At 48.7% G+C, this 16,313-nt stretch overlaps 1 protein-coding gene across 2 annotated transcripts in view; it reads right to left on the reverse strand.

Annotated features, from left to right (window-relative positions):
- Positions 1-6,088: 6,088 nt before the first annotated feature.
- The window catches only part of NOL10 (nucleolar protein 10), a 90,259-nt gene continuing 80,034 nt past the window's right edge, over positions 6,089-16,313 (reverse strand). For both annotated transcript variants that reach the window (XM_066236670.1, XM_066236671.1), the window contains 4 exons: positions 14,576-14,749; positions 14,075-14,322; positions 8,269-8,371; positions 6,089-6,842 (listed from right to left, as the gene is read on the reverse strand). In XM_066236670.1, the coding sequence (XP_066092767.1) occupies positions 6,711-6,842; positions 8,269-8,371; positions 14,075-14,322; positions 14,576-14,749 (657 nt within the window). In that variant the 3' untranslated portion in view covers positions 6,089-6,710. The remainder of the gene's footprint in view (positions 6,843-8,268; positions 8,372-14,074; positions 14,323-14,575; positions 14,750-16,313) is intronic.

Raw genomic sequence — 16,313 nt, forward strand, 5'->3', positions numbered from 1 at the left:
GAAGGGCACCTAGGACTCACACTTCTGTCCGGACTCTGTGATCCCAAGGCTAACAGAAAAGCGCAGCTGGCTGGCCTCCCTCCCACCTGGCAGGAAACCGTTTGGCCCTGTGACTTTGAAGTTCCACCTGGGTTTACAAAATAGTCAGGGAGTCTGGAACCCACCACTGGTAGAGGACAACTTCCTCCTCAACTAATGTGTGTATATGGGAAGCTCACCCGGCAGGAAACCTGCAGCCCAGGGTGGTTTCCACCCCCCCGACAGCAGAGCTGGGCACCAGGACACCACGCAAGCTCCGGGGCTCTAGGCCATCACATCTTTAAGGGCAAGGACAGAACACTTTCCAGTAATTCTCCATTCACCTCGAGGGTGCTCATGGTGATGGTTACAAGTGTGAGCAGAAGGCATCACCCTGAGTCCCAATAGTTCAAATATAATGGTGAGACTTTTATGAGACATTAATTAATTCTGAAAAATTTACAAGTGGATAAAAAAATAAATTTTAAGAATAAAAACGAGGTCCTGGCCAGGTGGCTCAGTGGGTAGAGCGTCATCCCGGTGTGTCAAGATTGGGGGTTTGAGCCACAGTCTGGGTACATACGAGAAGCAACCAATGAGTCCATAATTTAATGGGACAACTAGGTGGACCAATGAGTTGTGTCTTCCCTCTCTATATATACCCCTCAAATCAATGGAAAACTTAAAAAAATAATAAAAATGATCAGGGTTGGAAATTTCCCTGTATATTCAACAAGATGTGTAGTATCCTAAATCAAGAAACTATATATGCGCCTAAATATATGGAAACTCCAAATATAAGGCAATTCCGTATTTTACCAAGGAGAAAAAGTAATTTACGCCAACTTGGAGAAACAAACATTTCTGGAATGTTGAAGAAATAATTCAGAATGTACTTATAGTTATTTATTTGTACATATTAACTTCTGCCGATACTTTGCTGTCCTCTTTCAAAGTTTTCAGTAGAATTCAGTCACTCTGAGACACAACACATTCATTGACTCTGGACTTTTCTTGAACTAAAACACATTACTTTCAGTATTCTCAAATGCAAAAGAGACGAGTTTCCTGTTGGTTGTGAGGACTCAAACTTAACAAAGGGCAAAACGGAGTTATGTAGCCACCACAATCTGCATTTGCTTAAAAATAATGGTAGCACAAACTCTGATCTTGTTGCAACTTGTGGCTACCCAGGTAAAGTCAGGTTTGAAAGTCATTTCAAAACCAAAATCAATCAATTTACCAAAAAACAGACAAACAAAAAAGCCAGATTTCTTTAGTGTACTTAAAGTTTATCTAAGAACCACAAAATTCTTTTAACTTTTCTCATTAAAACTGTTCTTCTGTAAAAGCTATCTTGCCTTTCATTTATGCTGAACATAGAGCTTTGAAAAAAAGATACTCATCCATCCGGTCATAAAAGATTCTCACAGAAGCTCCAGCAAAATGTCTCACCTAATCAGTTATTTGTTCATCAGAAATTCAAGTGTAACTGGGTGTCCTGTATTCAGTCTGACAACCCTACTGAACACGCCCTCCACTCAAAAGACAGTCTCTAATTCCCCTTCCACCAAGTGGGCTGTACTTGACTCATGCCTGACAAACCGAAGAGAGGGTAGGTGATCGCATGCAACTTCCAATACTCGGTGACGAGAAGCACTGTGGTTCCCATCTTGGTCCCTCCTGCTCTCCTGGTCCCTCGCTCTGAGGGAAGTCAGGTACCATGTCATGAGGACACTCCAGCAGCCCTATAGAGAGGTCCGTGTGGTCAGGCACTGCGGCCTCCTGCCAGCAGCCAAGTAGCCAAGCTGGGAGGGGAGAACATCCAGCTCGTCAAGCCTTTGAATGACCGCAGCTTTGGCTGACATCTTGACTATGCCCTTATGAGACACCTGAGTAAGAACCACTCAGCTAAGCTGCTCCCAGAACACTGACCCACTGTAACTGTTAGATAACTGTTATTTTAAGCCATAAGGTTTTGGGGTAATTTGTTACACAGCAACCGATAACTGCTGCACCTACTATATGGGCATCAGTCCAGTGATTTCATTGTCACGTTTTCCTTCTCCTGGGTTGTTGCCAGCAGCAGGCAGCCACGCTGGAATCTCTCGTTTTAAAGAAAACACTCTCTTGACCTCACAAATCCTATTTTCTGTTGCCCTGTATCCAAAACCTCCTTCCAAGTGTTGTCTGCAGTCTCGACTTCTGATTCCCTTTGCCCTGTTCTCTCCTGAACCCCAAGGGGGCCTTTCAGCTCCCGTCCCAACACAGCTCTTGTCAAGTACGAATCAACCTGCTGGCTTTCAACTGAAAGTTCAACCTTCAGTCCCCGTCTTTTTATTAAAAATATTTTAAAAATATTACTTACTGATTTTAGAGAAAGGAGAGGAGAGAGAGAGAGAGAGGAACATCAATCTGTTCCTGCACGTGTCCTGACTGGGGAGCGAACCAGCACCCTCTGTGCTCCCGGATGATGCTTTAACCAACAGAGCTATCCGGCCGAGGCTTCAGTCCTCATTTATTTAATAAATGTTTCAGTGGCTACTACATGTCAGGTATTGTATCAGGTGCTGGATGCACAGCACTGAGGGGAACAGACCAAACAGTCCTGATCCTTGGGGAGCTCACAGCCTGGTGTGGGGTGGGGGTGAGGGGGACAAGCAATAAACAGACAGGTAAAGCATTATGAATATTTACGGATCAAATGATATGTCTGGGATCAAAATATTTCCAAATAACAGGGCTAATGGGGAGGAGTAAAGATGAAACAAAATGAGCTTTTGTTGTTAATTATTGAAGCTGGGTGATGAGTACATAGGAGCTCATTAAACCATTCTCTACTTTGGTATATGTCTGAAATTTTCCATAATAAAAAGTTTTTTCAAAGCATATTATGTCTGTTGGGAACCAGTTGCAAGAAAGGCATAGGGCATGCTGGGAGCAGGGCGTGACGGCCAGGGACAGGGTTTTCCTGGAAGAGCAAACAGCAACGGCAGAAGCCCTGGTCAAGGAGTGCCAGAACGTTCTAGAACAGCAAGGGTAGGGCACTGACAATGAGCGAGTGGAGGTGCGAGCAGAGGGGCCAGCACACTGCCCTGGCTTTTACTGAGGGTAACCCACTAGCAGTCTTGAAAAGAGAATGAGGCTTTCAATAAGCCTTCATTGGTCATCTAGAACCTGTTCCCTCCTCACCCCACACCTGCCCCACCAGCTGTTCCCACATTGCTCAGGGATGCTCCAACCCGGCCTTTGCCCGGGCCAAGCACCCCGGGCCACATACCGCTCCCCGTCCCCTCTCAGCCACCATGGGGACACGCCAGGTCCTCCCCTGCCGCCTGCCTGTGCAGCCCTCTGCGTCGCGGCAGCGGGAGAACAGGTGATGCGGGTCGTTCACCAGATGAAGAACCGCATTATGGCCGTGGGAATCTTGATCATGTCACCTGGTGACATAATAAAACCATAAACGGTGCACAAAAGAATGTCATTAAGATTTGCCCAACTATGTGACAGTTTGTTTCTGCTCTATGACACATGGGAGATCCTATGGATAAAAAAAAAAGAAAAAGAAAAAGTGAAACTATATCCTAACTAGCAGAACTGCCAATCCCTCTCAATCTGCACAACAAAAAACGACAGAGCACCGAGGTAACCACCACACGGGAGAAGTTACTATGCTCACCTGAAAAATAACCTGGGGTACAGTTATTGCAGAATTGATTTTTTTAAAGTTTCCTTTTTTAGATTTTCAGGCAGAACTGGCAATAGCGGGAAAGTTAAATAAATTATGGATCAGTTACATAAAATACTGATGTCTGTACAAATGAACGAGGTAGACCTCTCTTTATGCACAGACTTAACTTGGGAAAATGCCTGTTATCTGTTATTAATTACAAAAATCAAGTTGAGACCAGCCTATTTTTAATAACAGTATGTTCCCATTTGCTTACCCCTAAAATGTGCATTTAGTTGTTTATAAAACAAAAAAAGTATTTGGGAAATATATACCTTGGTTGAAAGTTATGTCCGAAGGATTAGACGGAAATTACTTGTTATAACAATCCATGTGATGCTGACAAAACAATTCTTCAATTAGATTTTGTAGTTGAAGTAAAACACGCACACGGAAGGCACACAAGTCAGGAGAGCCGCCGACCACCCAGTCCCGTTAGGTCCCCCATCCATCCCTTTCTCCTCGCAACAAGAGCAACCACTGCTGGCAGCTTTCCCCTAATAGTCAGAAAAAACTTATTAGGTCGGGGGATCAGAGCACGAGGGGACCTGGGCAGGATCAGAAGTTGTCGCTCAGGAGCCCCCAGTATGTCCCGATGGAAAAACCAAGCCCCATTTTTAGGCTGTGCCTCTTCCACTGGCTCACAAACACCCCACACTCCTCTCCTGTGGAGGCCAGGGAGAAATGTGGCCGTGTCCTGGGGCTAGGAAGTAATCATTACAAACGTGAGAAATTGCGACCCTGAAGAGATGGCTGTTTTAAGGGACCAACAGGCCTGGAGGAAACATCTATGCAACTATCTATTCAGCGAGGCTCAACATTTATTTATTCACTTTAGAGCAAGAAAGGGAGGGGGGAAGAGGGAGAAAATGGAGGGAGAGAGGGAGAAACAGCAACTTATTACTCCACTTATTTATGCATTCACTGGTTAATTCTTATATGTGCCCGACAGGGTATTGAACTCACAACCTTGGTGTATTGGGAGACATGCTTTAACCAGCTGAGCTACCCCGGCCAGGGTGCAGCAAGTTTTCTTGGATGTCAAAGATTTAGCGCAGGGCCTCAGTGTGCCCTTTCAGAAATGCCCAGAAGAAAAGCTCTAGAAAACCTCACGGTTGACGAACACAACGAGTTCAGGGGCGTATGCAGAGGTGAGAAGGGGCTGGTGAGGGAGGAGCTATGTCAAGTCCTCACGGGCATCAGTCTGTGCTAGATGAATCCCTAAAGTACGAACCTCACTTAACCCTTGCCAAAACGCAGCATTAGGCTAATTTGTAGGAGGAAGTGAGACTCAGAGGGGTTAAATAGAGCATATGGAACTGGTGGGCAACAGGGCTGGGATGCCACCCTGGTCAGGTGGGCTTTGCTGCCAGTGCCCCATAGATCGGTACCACTCTCCTGGACCTGGTCATGATCTGACGCCCACTGGAAGGCTCGTGTTCCCCACAGCAAATGCACTTGGCTCTGCCAGCTGGGGCACTGCTTCTGGGACTCAACACCATGGCGGCTGGCCCCACTCCACAGGGAGGACCCCTGAAGGACGGAGGGGAGTGGCCCGGAAAGCCAGGTACAGTGCCAGGACCGGAGCCCAGGAAGTAGGTCTGTTGCCCAACCCCTCAAGCCTGGGGAAACCCCAGCCAGAGCGCGCTTTCACTGTGGATGCCCCGCCTGGAGACAGCCGGGGGAGTGGAGAGGCTGCAGGGCAGCTGGGAGAGGACCCCGGGAGAGGAGGGCCATGGAGAGGAAGGCGGCCGGAACCAGGGACTGAACAGGGGCGGGCCCGCCAGGACCCAGCTGCCAAGTCGTTCGGCGACCGTGTCCCCGCTGCCCCCACAGACACACACAAATCCACACAGACACAGACATACACTTCCCTGTGGAAACAGCCCACCTCTCCGACCACAGAAGAGGATGTGTGACCCACGCTGTCCCCTGCACGGTGGAGCAAGCCAGTCTGTACAGAAGAGCAGAGGGGGGTCAGGGACGGGCCCGGTGTATGTCAGGGAAAGAAGAGAGACCTGGTGAGACGAGGACACGCTGAGCCCGGAGCAAGGACGGATGGAGAGCAGGGCGGCCGGGTTGGACCGGACCGGACTGGGGCCCGAGTCAGACATCCCGAGCAGCTGCAGGTGTGCAGTGGGTTATGCTAACTCACACATCCACCTGCTCACTGACTGCATTTCCACTGAGACTCTATCACTTACAATCCCAAGTTAGCACTCCACCTGCACATAAAGACGTGCACCTCCAAAATCACATTAATACCTGACAAACTAATGAAACCAGAGTTAATTTTCAGATTACCTCAAGGAATGGGTCTTTCTCAGAGAAGCTGTTCAAATGGAAACATTTATTTTTACAAATGTTTTCACCACCCAGTTTAGCTCTGTGCACTTAGGAAACGGGAACAAATCTGTATTTAGTCTTTTGTTAAGTATAAAATACCTGGTAGCTTTCATTTCTTGTTTTAGGTTTTTATTATCATTAATTCATATGCTCTCGGTATAAAAATATTTTTTAAAAAGTCCCAAACTGACACGCAGACGGGCAGCCCCCCCACCAGCACACCTGCAAACACAGGCACACCGCTGCGCTGCAGTGGACCAAGAGCCGGCTTCCGGGCTCAGCCGAGCACGGCGCTGTGACAGCCAGTCGCGGACACCCCAGCCTTCGTTTCAGCACAGGGGACCCTCGGTGTTACAGCACATATTCCCCCAAACTAAGAAACGATCGCCGGGTCTACTTGGTTCAAACCGGGGAAAGGATGATGTTTATCGAGGGCAGCGATGCCTTCCGCACCCAGAGCCGATGCTGTGACGCAGAAGGCTGGACGCACGCTGCCCGCTCCCCTCTGCAGGAGGCCCACGTGGCCGGGGGCGGTTCAGACCGTGTCCCCCCCTCGGTCTGCGCACGGCGTGCACTAATGCTGCACCCTGGGGCTTCCTCCGGGCCATGTGCCGGGTTACTTCCTGACTCCGTGAAAGGGCCGTCCCCTCTTATGCCTGGACCTCAGGTGACTGGCTGAGCGGCGGAGTGCTTTCCTTTCCTGCCGGTGCAGCTTCTCGGCCTCCTGCTGCTGCTTCTGCTGTTCAGACTAAAAGAGAGTTCCATGAGAGGAAAGAGGGACACAACCCCAGCGCCCTGTGGGAAACGGAACGTGGTCCTCCCGCCACCCCCGGCGGGAGCAGCAGGACAAGGGCCCCTGTCACTGTCGCACCAGAGATTCTAAACCCTGGGCGAGACAAGTCCTGCTAGAGCAGTCCAAACTGCAGTGCTGACTGGCTTTTCTACCAACACACAATGCTGTTGGGACACAAAGGGGGAAGGTCTCTTAGAGAGGAGCCAACTTCAGAGACACTATTGCTCACAGAATGCCACCGACTTCCTACAGAACAGTCTTTTGTTTATAAGCCAGAACCGCTGGGTTATTCACACTCTCTTAAAAACAAAACACAGCCCTGGCTGGTTGGCTCAGTGGTAGAGCGTTGGCCTGGCATGCAGGAGTCCCGGGTTTGATTCCCGGTCAGGGCACACAGGAGAAGTGCCCATCTGCTTCTCCACCCCTCCCCCTCTCCTTCCTCTCTGTCTCTCTCTTCCCCTCCTGCAGCCAAGGCTCCACTGGAGCAAAGTTGGCCCGGGCGCTGAGGATGGCTCCATGGCCTCTGCCTCAGGCACTAGAATGGCTCTGGTTGCAACAGAGCGACGCCCCAGATGGGCAGAGCATCGCCCTCTGGTGGGCGTGCTGGGTGGATCCCGGTTGAGCGCATGCGGGAGTCTGACTGCCTCCCCGTTTCCAACTTCAGAAAAATACAAAAAACAAAACACAAAAACACTCACATGCACAGTAAGCATGTTATAACCCACCCATGATCAAGCATGCATTCACCAGGACCACTTCCAAAGAATTTCTGGCTGTTTTAAAAAAATTAACCCCCCCTCAAAAGCCAGAGATCTGCTCCCACTAAACATGGACAAGAGCTGTGCAGATGAGTCAGGTTCACAGCTGCAGCTCACCCTCCAGCAGTGCACAGCTCCCTTGACAGGCGGGAACCTGTTGGGGGCTCTGAGGGCAGACACACAGACACAGCACACAGACACGGCATGCACACATGGCACATGCGGCACACACATAGTACACACACGGCACACAAACAGCACACGGGGCACACACACGGCATGCACAGATGGCACACATGAGACACATACAGTACACACGCGGCACACACACAGTACACACGCGGCACACACACAGCACATATAAGGCACACACACGCGGCATGCACACCGCACACACAGCAGACATATGGCACACACATATAGCCATATGGCACATGCAGCATATACATGGCATGCACAGAGTATACACACCACACACACACATGACATGCACATGTGGCACACACACAGCACACACTCACGGCACACACATAGGACGCACACAGAGTACACACAGCACACACACAGCACTGCTGGAAGCCCGGGTGTTGTTAGTGAATTAAAAACATTAGAGAACCACTTACCCTCTTCAACGTGAATGTCAGCTGCTTGCTGCCAACGGTGGTATCCGACATGCTCAATGTCTCCGTTTTTGCTGCCAGCTTCAGCCGATCCTCTAGGGTTTTACTGTGAGAGATGTAAGAGGATGGCACATTCATTAGCATTATGTTTTAATTTACCATTTGAAACAAGTTTTAATTAGGATTGATGCGTGAAGGAAAATCTTTTACACGTATGGTGCAGACAGAAAATGGCAGTCATGTAACAACCAGCGGGAAGAATTAAACTCAGACAGCCATGGCTCACGCTCAACAGGTACACAGCAAAAAGAACGGCTGTAAAAACACCCACCAATTTAACATTTTAAGTGGTGCTTCCAAATAATTCACTGGCTACTGCTTATCTTTCTAAATCGCATTTCGGAAGCCTGTGAGTTAGCATCACGGTCGGTGGCCCTGATGCCATTCAAGCACTTTGTACCTAAACCAGGCACAAGTTAGGTGCGTGAGTATCACGACAACTCATCCACCTTCTACAAAGGATGAACACAGAGGCCCCCAGGTCGAGCCGCAGAGAAGTGCTAGAACACTGACTTCCTGCTTGCTGGGTTGCAGGCTGGGCCACACTCACACCCACAGCACAGACAGCCTGCTCCACGAGCCCGTCCGGGGCGCGGGGCGAGCACCGGAGCTGTCACACTGGGGTAAATGCCATCCCTTCAGCCCTGGTCACTGCATCTCTGCAGGCGCCTTCCAGCTTCTTAGGTGACTCTGACACACTTTACCCCAAACTTCCATTTCATTTCATTTCTGGATCGTGCTTCCCAGACTTCTCTAGGGTCTCGAGTAATCGGTGCCCCTATTAGGTCCACCGGGCCTCACAATTCACTGTCTACTGCATAATTAGCACCCTCCCACTGCCTCTTTCTTCACAATCCAGATGTCAAACACAAATTGTGTCCCAGTTACGTAGCACTTCACTGCATGTCGTTATTAGGTTTTATTGGAAAATCAAAGATTTGACCCTTTTTGTGAACTTACAGTTTAGAGGGAGGAAAATGAAATTAGGTCTAAAGATAGATACTTCCAATAATTTCTAACTTCAGCACTAATCCTTCGGGAAAAGGCTGAAGTAACACCCTTACATACCCAAAATGAAACTGAAAGAGAGGAAGAAAAGAATATGGTTCTGTTTTCTATTCTGCTCCCTCCTCAAAAGAAGGAAAATACACTCCCCTCCAACCCCCTTTGTACTGACTTAAAGTTGAATGCAGCCTTTTAAAGTTAACCCTGAAAAAGTTGATTGAATAAAAAAGTGGGGTACTTGTGTGAAAGGGTCTCCTTCTTCCTGAAGGACAACAAGCTCTGTGACTAACACCTGGGCACAGTCCAGCTTCTAAAGGACCCATAAGACAAGGTGCTGCCCCCTTCAAAATCTGAGGTTCACGACTGAAGTTCGCAACACGAGACCTATCTCCACTTTATGACGAGAATGCACCAAACATACTTTCTTTATATAAATTGAGACATCAAGTGGTTAGCATAAAAGTGGCACTATTTTCTAAGCAATAATGTCATTAAGAAACACTTTTAAAGTACTTTTCATTGTTAAAGTTTCTTTACAGACTAATTAATCCTTTCAACAAAACCGAGACAGAAGTATTTATCCTTTACAGATGGCAGAAAGGGAGGTAAGATATTATGACCTGCCCCAGGCGACACCAAAGTCAAGTTTAAAACTGGGACTCCAATTTAAGAACTTCTGGTTTCCAGGCATATGTTAGACCACACTTGATTTATAAAGTTTTGTTCAGGAAATGTGTCCATTAAGGATTCTAAACGACAAGCTTCCACCTGACAAACTGCATGAAATTAAGATTTACTTCGGCTTTTTTAAAACAAGAATTAGAAAGTGAAGTGTAAACTGAGATGCTAGCCTTGCATGGGAATTATGTCAGCTAAGCAGATTCCTGGACCTGCTCATTTACTTTTTGTCCCTCTCAGAGCCACCTGGATGTTTAAAGTTAATAGGGACCGTGAATAAGTATGGAGCCACTGAGACAAGGTGGCACACAGAAAACACCAATTTGGGGAGAAAAAAGATTTTTCAAGTAAATTGTGGAAAATTACTGCTCTTTAAAGAATGACCTGTTTCCTCCATGATAGGGCATATAAACCCTGGCTGTCTCCTGGTGTGCTTGCAGTGCACACCTGTGGGAACTTGTTCTGTCTGGGCTGCTGGGCAGACAAGGTGGGTTTAGAAGGAGCCGTGGCAGAAGATCAGACACAGACACTGAGCGTGGGGATTGCTCCATTAAAGTGAGTCCCACTTCCCTCCCTTTGAAAGTCAGTTTACAGAATGTGGCCGCTACCCAGCAGTGCCAAAGCCTGCTACTAGTGTGTGAATTTGGTCGGAGATGACCGAGAAGTGGAGACACCCAAAAACTGTCCCCTGGACCAGAACAGAACGTGGAGACCTGCACTGCAGGCCTGGCAGAGGGCTGCCCGCCCTGCCTGCCCCCTCCCGTCCTCCCGGGTTCTTCCTCCTTTCCCACCAGGGCTTTGGGGCTGCCAGCTTTGGGCCACTTTGTACCCGACAGGAAAGAATTTTAGGGAAAAATCTCACCGTCACAAGATAAACACCCCCAATGTGTGGGGCTGGCTAAGAAGACAGAGTGGGGCTTCTGAAGGTGGACAGTGAGGAGACTGACCCGGGATAGGATGAGGCAGGCACAGAGAAGGCGGGCTGTACTGAAAGAGAAGCAGGCATGCCACCAGGGGAAACCCAAACTGGGCCTGGAGCAGAGGCCCCAACAGCCCAGTGATTACTGTCCGGGCCTTACAGCACACACACACTGACTTCAGTTAAGACTACTTAGCCTGGTGCTCAGGCGAGTGTTTTCAATCACTGCGGCAATGGAGCCGAAGACACCTGAGGGCCATGCTCTGAGGAAGCACTTGGACAGGCGAGCCTGCCGCTGGGGGCCCACTGCACTGGCCTGAAGCACGGGCCCTGGAGAACGGGTCCATGGAGCAGTGGTGTTGCCCACGCCATGTCCCTATGACAGACACTCCCAATCCCTGTCAAGTTTTTTAGAAAAAAAACCCATTTTGATGCTTTCAGTTTGCACATGCTGCTTCTAAGTCCCTGTCTCCAGAGGTGTGAATTCAAGTGGCCACGGACCAGATGCCTCATCTATCAGCTCAGTTCCAATTCGGAGGGATTCCTATACCCGCTGTTGCTGCAATGTGGGGAAGGGGGCATCCAGACAGCGTGCCAAGTGCTTGGCTTTTGGGGTGAAAGCCTCACCTGTCACATCCTTCTGATCTAGGAAATCCCATCACTAGGTAATATACACTCAAGAAATTCTTAACAAAAAAAACAAAGCAAGCAAACTAACAAGACAGGCTCCAAATGGAGTCACTGTTGCGAAGCCCCACCAAGACTTAATACTTTTGACCTCAAACCTGTTTTTCATTGTGTTCTTGACTCGGTGGCAACTCTGCCAGACGTGTCAGCATCACCAGACTACTTTTCTCCTTTGACATGAAATTGGTGACCCCAAGAACGGTGGAGGGTCCGCCCATCTTTCTTTCCTACTCTTAGGCAGGGAGCAGTTTGGATCTAAGTGACTCGGGCTTTCATAGCTCCGACTGGGGCTAACGCAGTGTGCTAGCCAGTCTGCGGTGCCCGTGTTCTCTCTAAAGTGGAGATTTCTCACGAACAGTTTCTGGTAAATAGGGACTTATGTTTTTGTTCTTACTTTCTACAACAAGCATGTACTGCTTTTATTATATAAGTATTTACACAATAGGAGAAAGGTTGGAATTGATCTATCACCTTAATTTTAGGTTAGAAACCTTCCCTGGCTCTCAGGTGCTTGGGTCGGGCCCAACACGTCTCTCCAGCCTCGTCCACGGCTGCTCCCCCACGTCGCGGTGCTCTCGCTGCCCGAGGACAGCTGTCCCCTGCGCCGCCACACCGCTGCCTCCGCTAAAATGCCATCTTTCCACCTGCCTCTCATGCTCACCTTTCATCTGTCAAAGCCCTGTTTCAATATCACCTCTTATAAAGACACCCTGCACCTCCAGTTAGAGCCCTCTCTCTCTGACCCGCCTCCCGCCTGACCTTGTACAGCCTGTGGCATGCCAGCGAGAACGTGTGGGCTGCCCTTTGCTCACAGCAGGCCCTCCACGGGTGCTGACTGATGAATGGGTGAGCGGAGAGGATGGCAGGTGACGGATGTACTCACAAATACAGAACAGCACACTGTGAGCCACATAAATGTGCTGACAGGCACAGAGACTTACCTAAAGCCAGGTAGCTATGCCAAGCAAAGAAGAGAACTCATTCAAGTGTGAATTACCACTCACTATTCAATCTTCCCTTTATAGAAATAGTTTGGAAGCTGGGCGAGTCTGAATGAGCAGCTACACATAATACGCTCCACCTTGATAGGTTTTATTGACTGCTTTGGGGTGGCTCCCGGAATAAATACGAGGAGTCACTTTAGTTCCCCGAAAAATACTGGGTCAAGGCTTCATTAAATAATATAAGGGTCCTGCAGGTTCGGGCTTTGCCAAAACAACCCAGTCAAGACCAGAATTCAGTAAGCAGTTTGCGCCGAAATGCCCGCAACTGCAGCTGTTCACATCGAAGGGTGATTCGACAGGGTTTTCCTTTTAAGCTCATATAAGTATTATTACCTATAGAGCTCCTCTTCTCAAAAAAGGGTTAATTTAGTGATGTTTAACCTAGTAAGAAATTTAAGTGAAGAGTATTTTTTTTTTTTTTTTGCATTTTTCTGAAGCTGGAAACAGGGAGAGACAGTCAGACAGACTCCCGCATGCGCCCGACCGGGATCCACCCGGCATGCCCACCAGGGGCGATGCTCTGCCCACCAGGGGGCGATGCTCTGCCCATCCTGGGTGTCGCCATGTTGCGACCAGAGCCACTCTAGCGCCTGAGGCAGAGGCCACAGAGCCAACCCCAGTGCCCAGGCCATTTTTGCTCCAATGGAGCCTTGGCTGCGGGAGGGGAAGAGAGAGACAGAGAGGAAGGCGCGGCGGAGGGGTGGAGAAGCAAATGGGCGCTTCTCCTGTGTGCCCTGGCTGGGAATCGAACCCGGGTCCTCCGCACGCTAGGCCGACGCTCTACCGCTGAGCCAACCGGCCAGGGCTTAAGTGGAGAGTATTAACTTATCTATTACCTAGTCACTAACTACTAAATTCTCACCCATTTTGTGTTTTACATTCTACCCTGCTAAACTCACTGGCAGAAGAAGAATGTCAGTGAGTTTAGTCATGCCTCCCACCCCCAAACCATGGCCCCCGGTTACCAAGGCAGCTCCCCTTTGCCTGTCCTGTGTGTGCCTGGCTGCTCTGGGACACTGCTCTCTCTCACCTCCCCATGTTCCTATAACTGGCTTCACATGTCTGGCACATTTTCCAAGTGACTTTTCCAATAATCAGGTAAACTGAGATGAGGGTAAACATAACAAAGTCTAATTTTTAAAAATAACTCAAGGAGCAAAGAATGTCACCTCAATTGCCACTGGGCACAGAATAAGACATACCTACCTGTAGGTCAGGGGACCTGATAGGAAAAAACAGGGACCACAGGAGTGGCTTTGGGTGTGGAAGTGTCCCAATACACACTTACCAACACTCACAGGTACACCTGTGTCTTACGGTATGCAAACCATTCCCCAAGTTGTTAAGAGGAACCCTAACGGAGCCGTGTTCCCCTTGGTAGTGTGGTGCCCCTCACGTTAGCGCCGCAGACCCAGACGCCCAGGACGCCAGGCTTGCCGGCAGGCATGGCACTCACTTCAGCAGCTTCTGCTTGGTGGCAGAGTCCCGGAAGCTCCTGAACTCCTCACCAGCTTTGATCTCGTAGAACTGGGGCCGGAGGACCGTCTGTTGGTCCTCCTGGAGCCGCTCGCGCCGCCGCACACTCTCCTCCTGCTGCAGGAGTCTCCGCTGCTTCCTGACCTCTTCCACCCAGCCTCTGTCGTCATCCGAGCTCTCGGAGCTCTCCGCATCGCTCGGCTTTCCTTCCGGCTCGTCCTCCTCTTCCTGAGAGTAAAAATAGTTAGAAGCTGCTCCTCTCCCCCACCGAACATGGACCCAGTATTCCCACTGGGACAGCACTGGCCCATCAGAGGACGTGACGCCGCACGCATCAAGACGCTACACTCAGACCAGATGCACCCTCAGCTGAAGGTCACACAAATGACACATCACGTCTACTCAGAGACTCTTCTAACTCACACAGGAAACCTGACACCAAAGAAACAGCACAGATGCTGAAGGTTACACAGTACGTTACCTTTTCATGACGTTCTTGTTGCTCTAGGAGTCTTAGTTTCTTCTTCCTTTTTTCACTAATTTTTGAAACAAGTGGATTCAAAAGCCTAAATTCTTCACTCTCTTCGTCTACTTGGAAGTCAGGGTTCTCAAACATAACTTTAAATCGATCATCTGTGAGGATACTAGGAAGGCTCTGTAAGAAGAACGCAAAAATTTAAAGTTATTATCTGAATAAAAGCTGACCAGAAAGACGACTTTAAAAGTTTACTCGATTACAAATCAACAATCTGAGTAAGGTAGAATTTATCAAATGATTATGAAATTTCTTTAGAGTTAGCTTTCAGAACTCTCTAAACGCCCTGGGACTGGGTTCTGTCTCCTGCCCACAAATAAATTCTATTAACCCATTAAGAATAAGCCTTTCTGACTATTCGCCTAATCCATCAGAATTTTCTTCAATAACCTTTTAATGCAAAACCACTTTTCAAGAAAATATATGGTTTTGAAACATGACTTTTTGAGCACAGTTACTATACTGAATTAAAATCAGCGAGTCCTCAACTTCCTATTTCAAACTTGAGAGAGGACGCACACATCAACAACATCAACAACAAGCCCCGAATGAGCCTGAATGGAGCTGGGGGTGTGAGCTGACAGCCTCCAGCCGAGTTACCTGGAAACAGAGATGTTACCATCCCTCCGAGAAGAGCCTCATCAATTTTCCCTGGGCCATTTAATTGTTCTTAAGGAGACAGTGAAAGACTGTCATTTTGACAAAGTAAAACTTTGCTACTGAGACCCATCTGGATAGCTCAGGACTGACACTAAATTCCTTTCCACTTGTACCGTTTCGGAACGGAAATTTTTCTAGAATGTATTATAAACTACATTCACGCAGACAGACGACAGCCTTCTGCACGCAGGGTTCTTGCACTGCTTCCTATCTGCCACAGGCCTGGAAGCCAGATAAACCAACCTAGCCAACGTGGTTTGTGCAGTAAATAGCCTGCACCCAGGCTGGAGACGCCGGCCTCCTGTGGCGGACTCCAGCCCTGCTGGGTGGACTTTCTTTTACAGTTTCTCCACTACTGAGAGTAAGTGAGGCTGTAGGTAGTGGAGCTCTGAATACTGTACTTGTGTAGCAAGCCGCACACACACAAAAATATTAAATCATGACACATCAGGAATTTGGGCTGTTTATTACTTGTATGTACTTAAAATCTGATAAACCTTTACATAAATTTTATGATATATTGAATATATATTCAAGACATATCAAACAATAATAAGTACTACTTCTAAGACAGGCTGAGGTGCCAGAAGAAACAAAGATGATGAGATCCAGTTCCTGACCCTATGGTGCTCGCTCACCATGTGCCAAGAGCGAAAAGCTGTGTGCCACAAGGTCCCTTAGGAAGGACGCTAGCCAGAGTTGAAAGAGCTCGAGAGGCAGGGGTAACTCTAACAAGAGAAATCTGGGAAGGGTTCGGGGGGGGGAGTGGCAGCAGGGGCAGCGTGAGAGATGAGCAGGTTTCAGAAGATGGAACTCCAGGGAGCCCTGCCAGCCACTGCGAAGTGCTGAGTAGGCTGAGGATGCAAGGATAACGGCAAGACTCGAAACAGCATTATGACTGGACCAGACTGCAGAGGATGTTGGAGACCTTTATTCTGCAGGCAAGGGGGAAGCGCTAGGGGAGAAGGTCAGAGGAGGAGAGGGCAGACAGATGTGTGCTTCCAGAACCGGGTGACAGCGCTCT

This window comes from Saccopteryx bilineata, chromosome 6 (assembly GCF_036850765.1).
Source record: "Saccopteryx bilineata isolate mSacBil1 chromosome 6, mSacBil1_pri_phased_curated, whole genome shotgun sequence".
In the NCBI taxonomy this organism is placed as follows: domain Eukaryota; kingdom Metazoa; phylum Chordata; class Mammalia; order Chiroptera; family Emballonuridae; genus Saccopteryx; species Saccopteryx bilineata.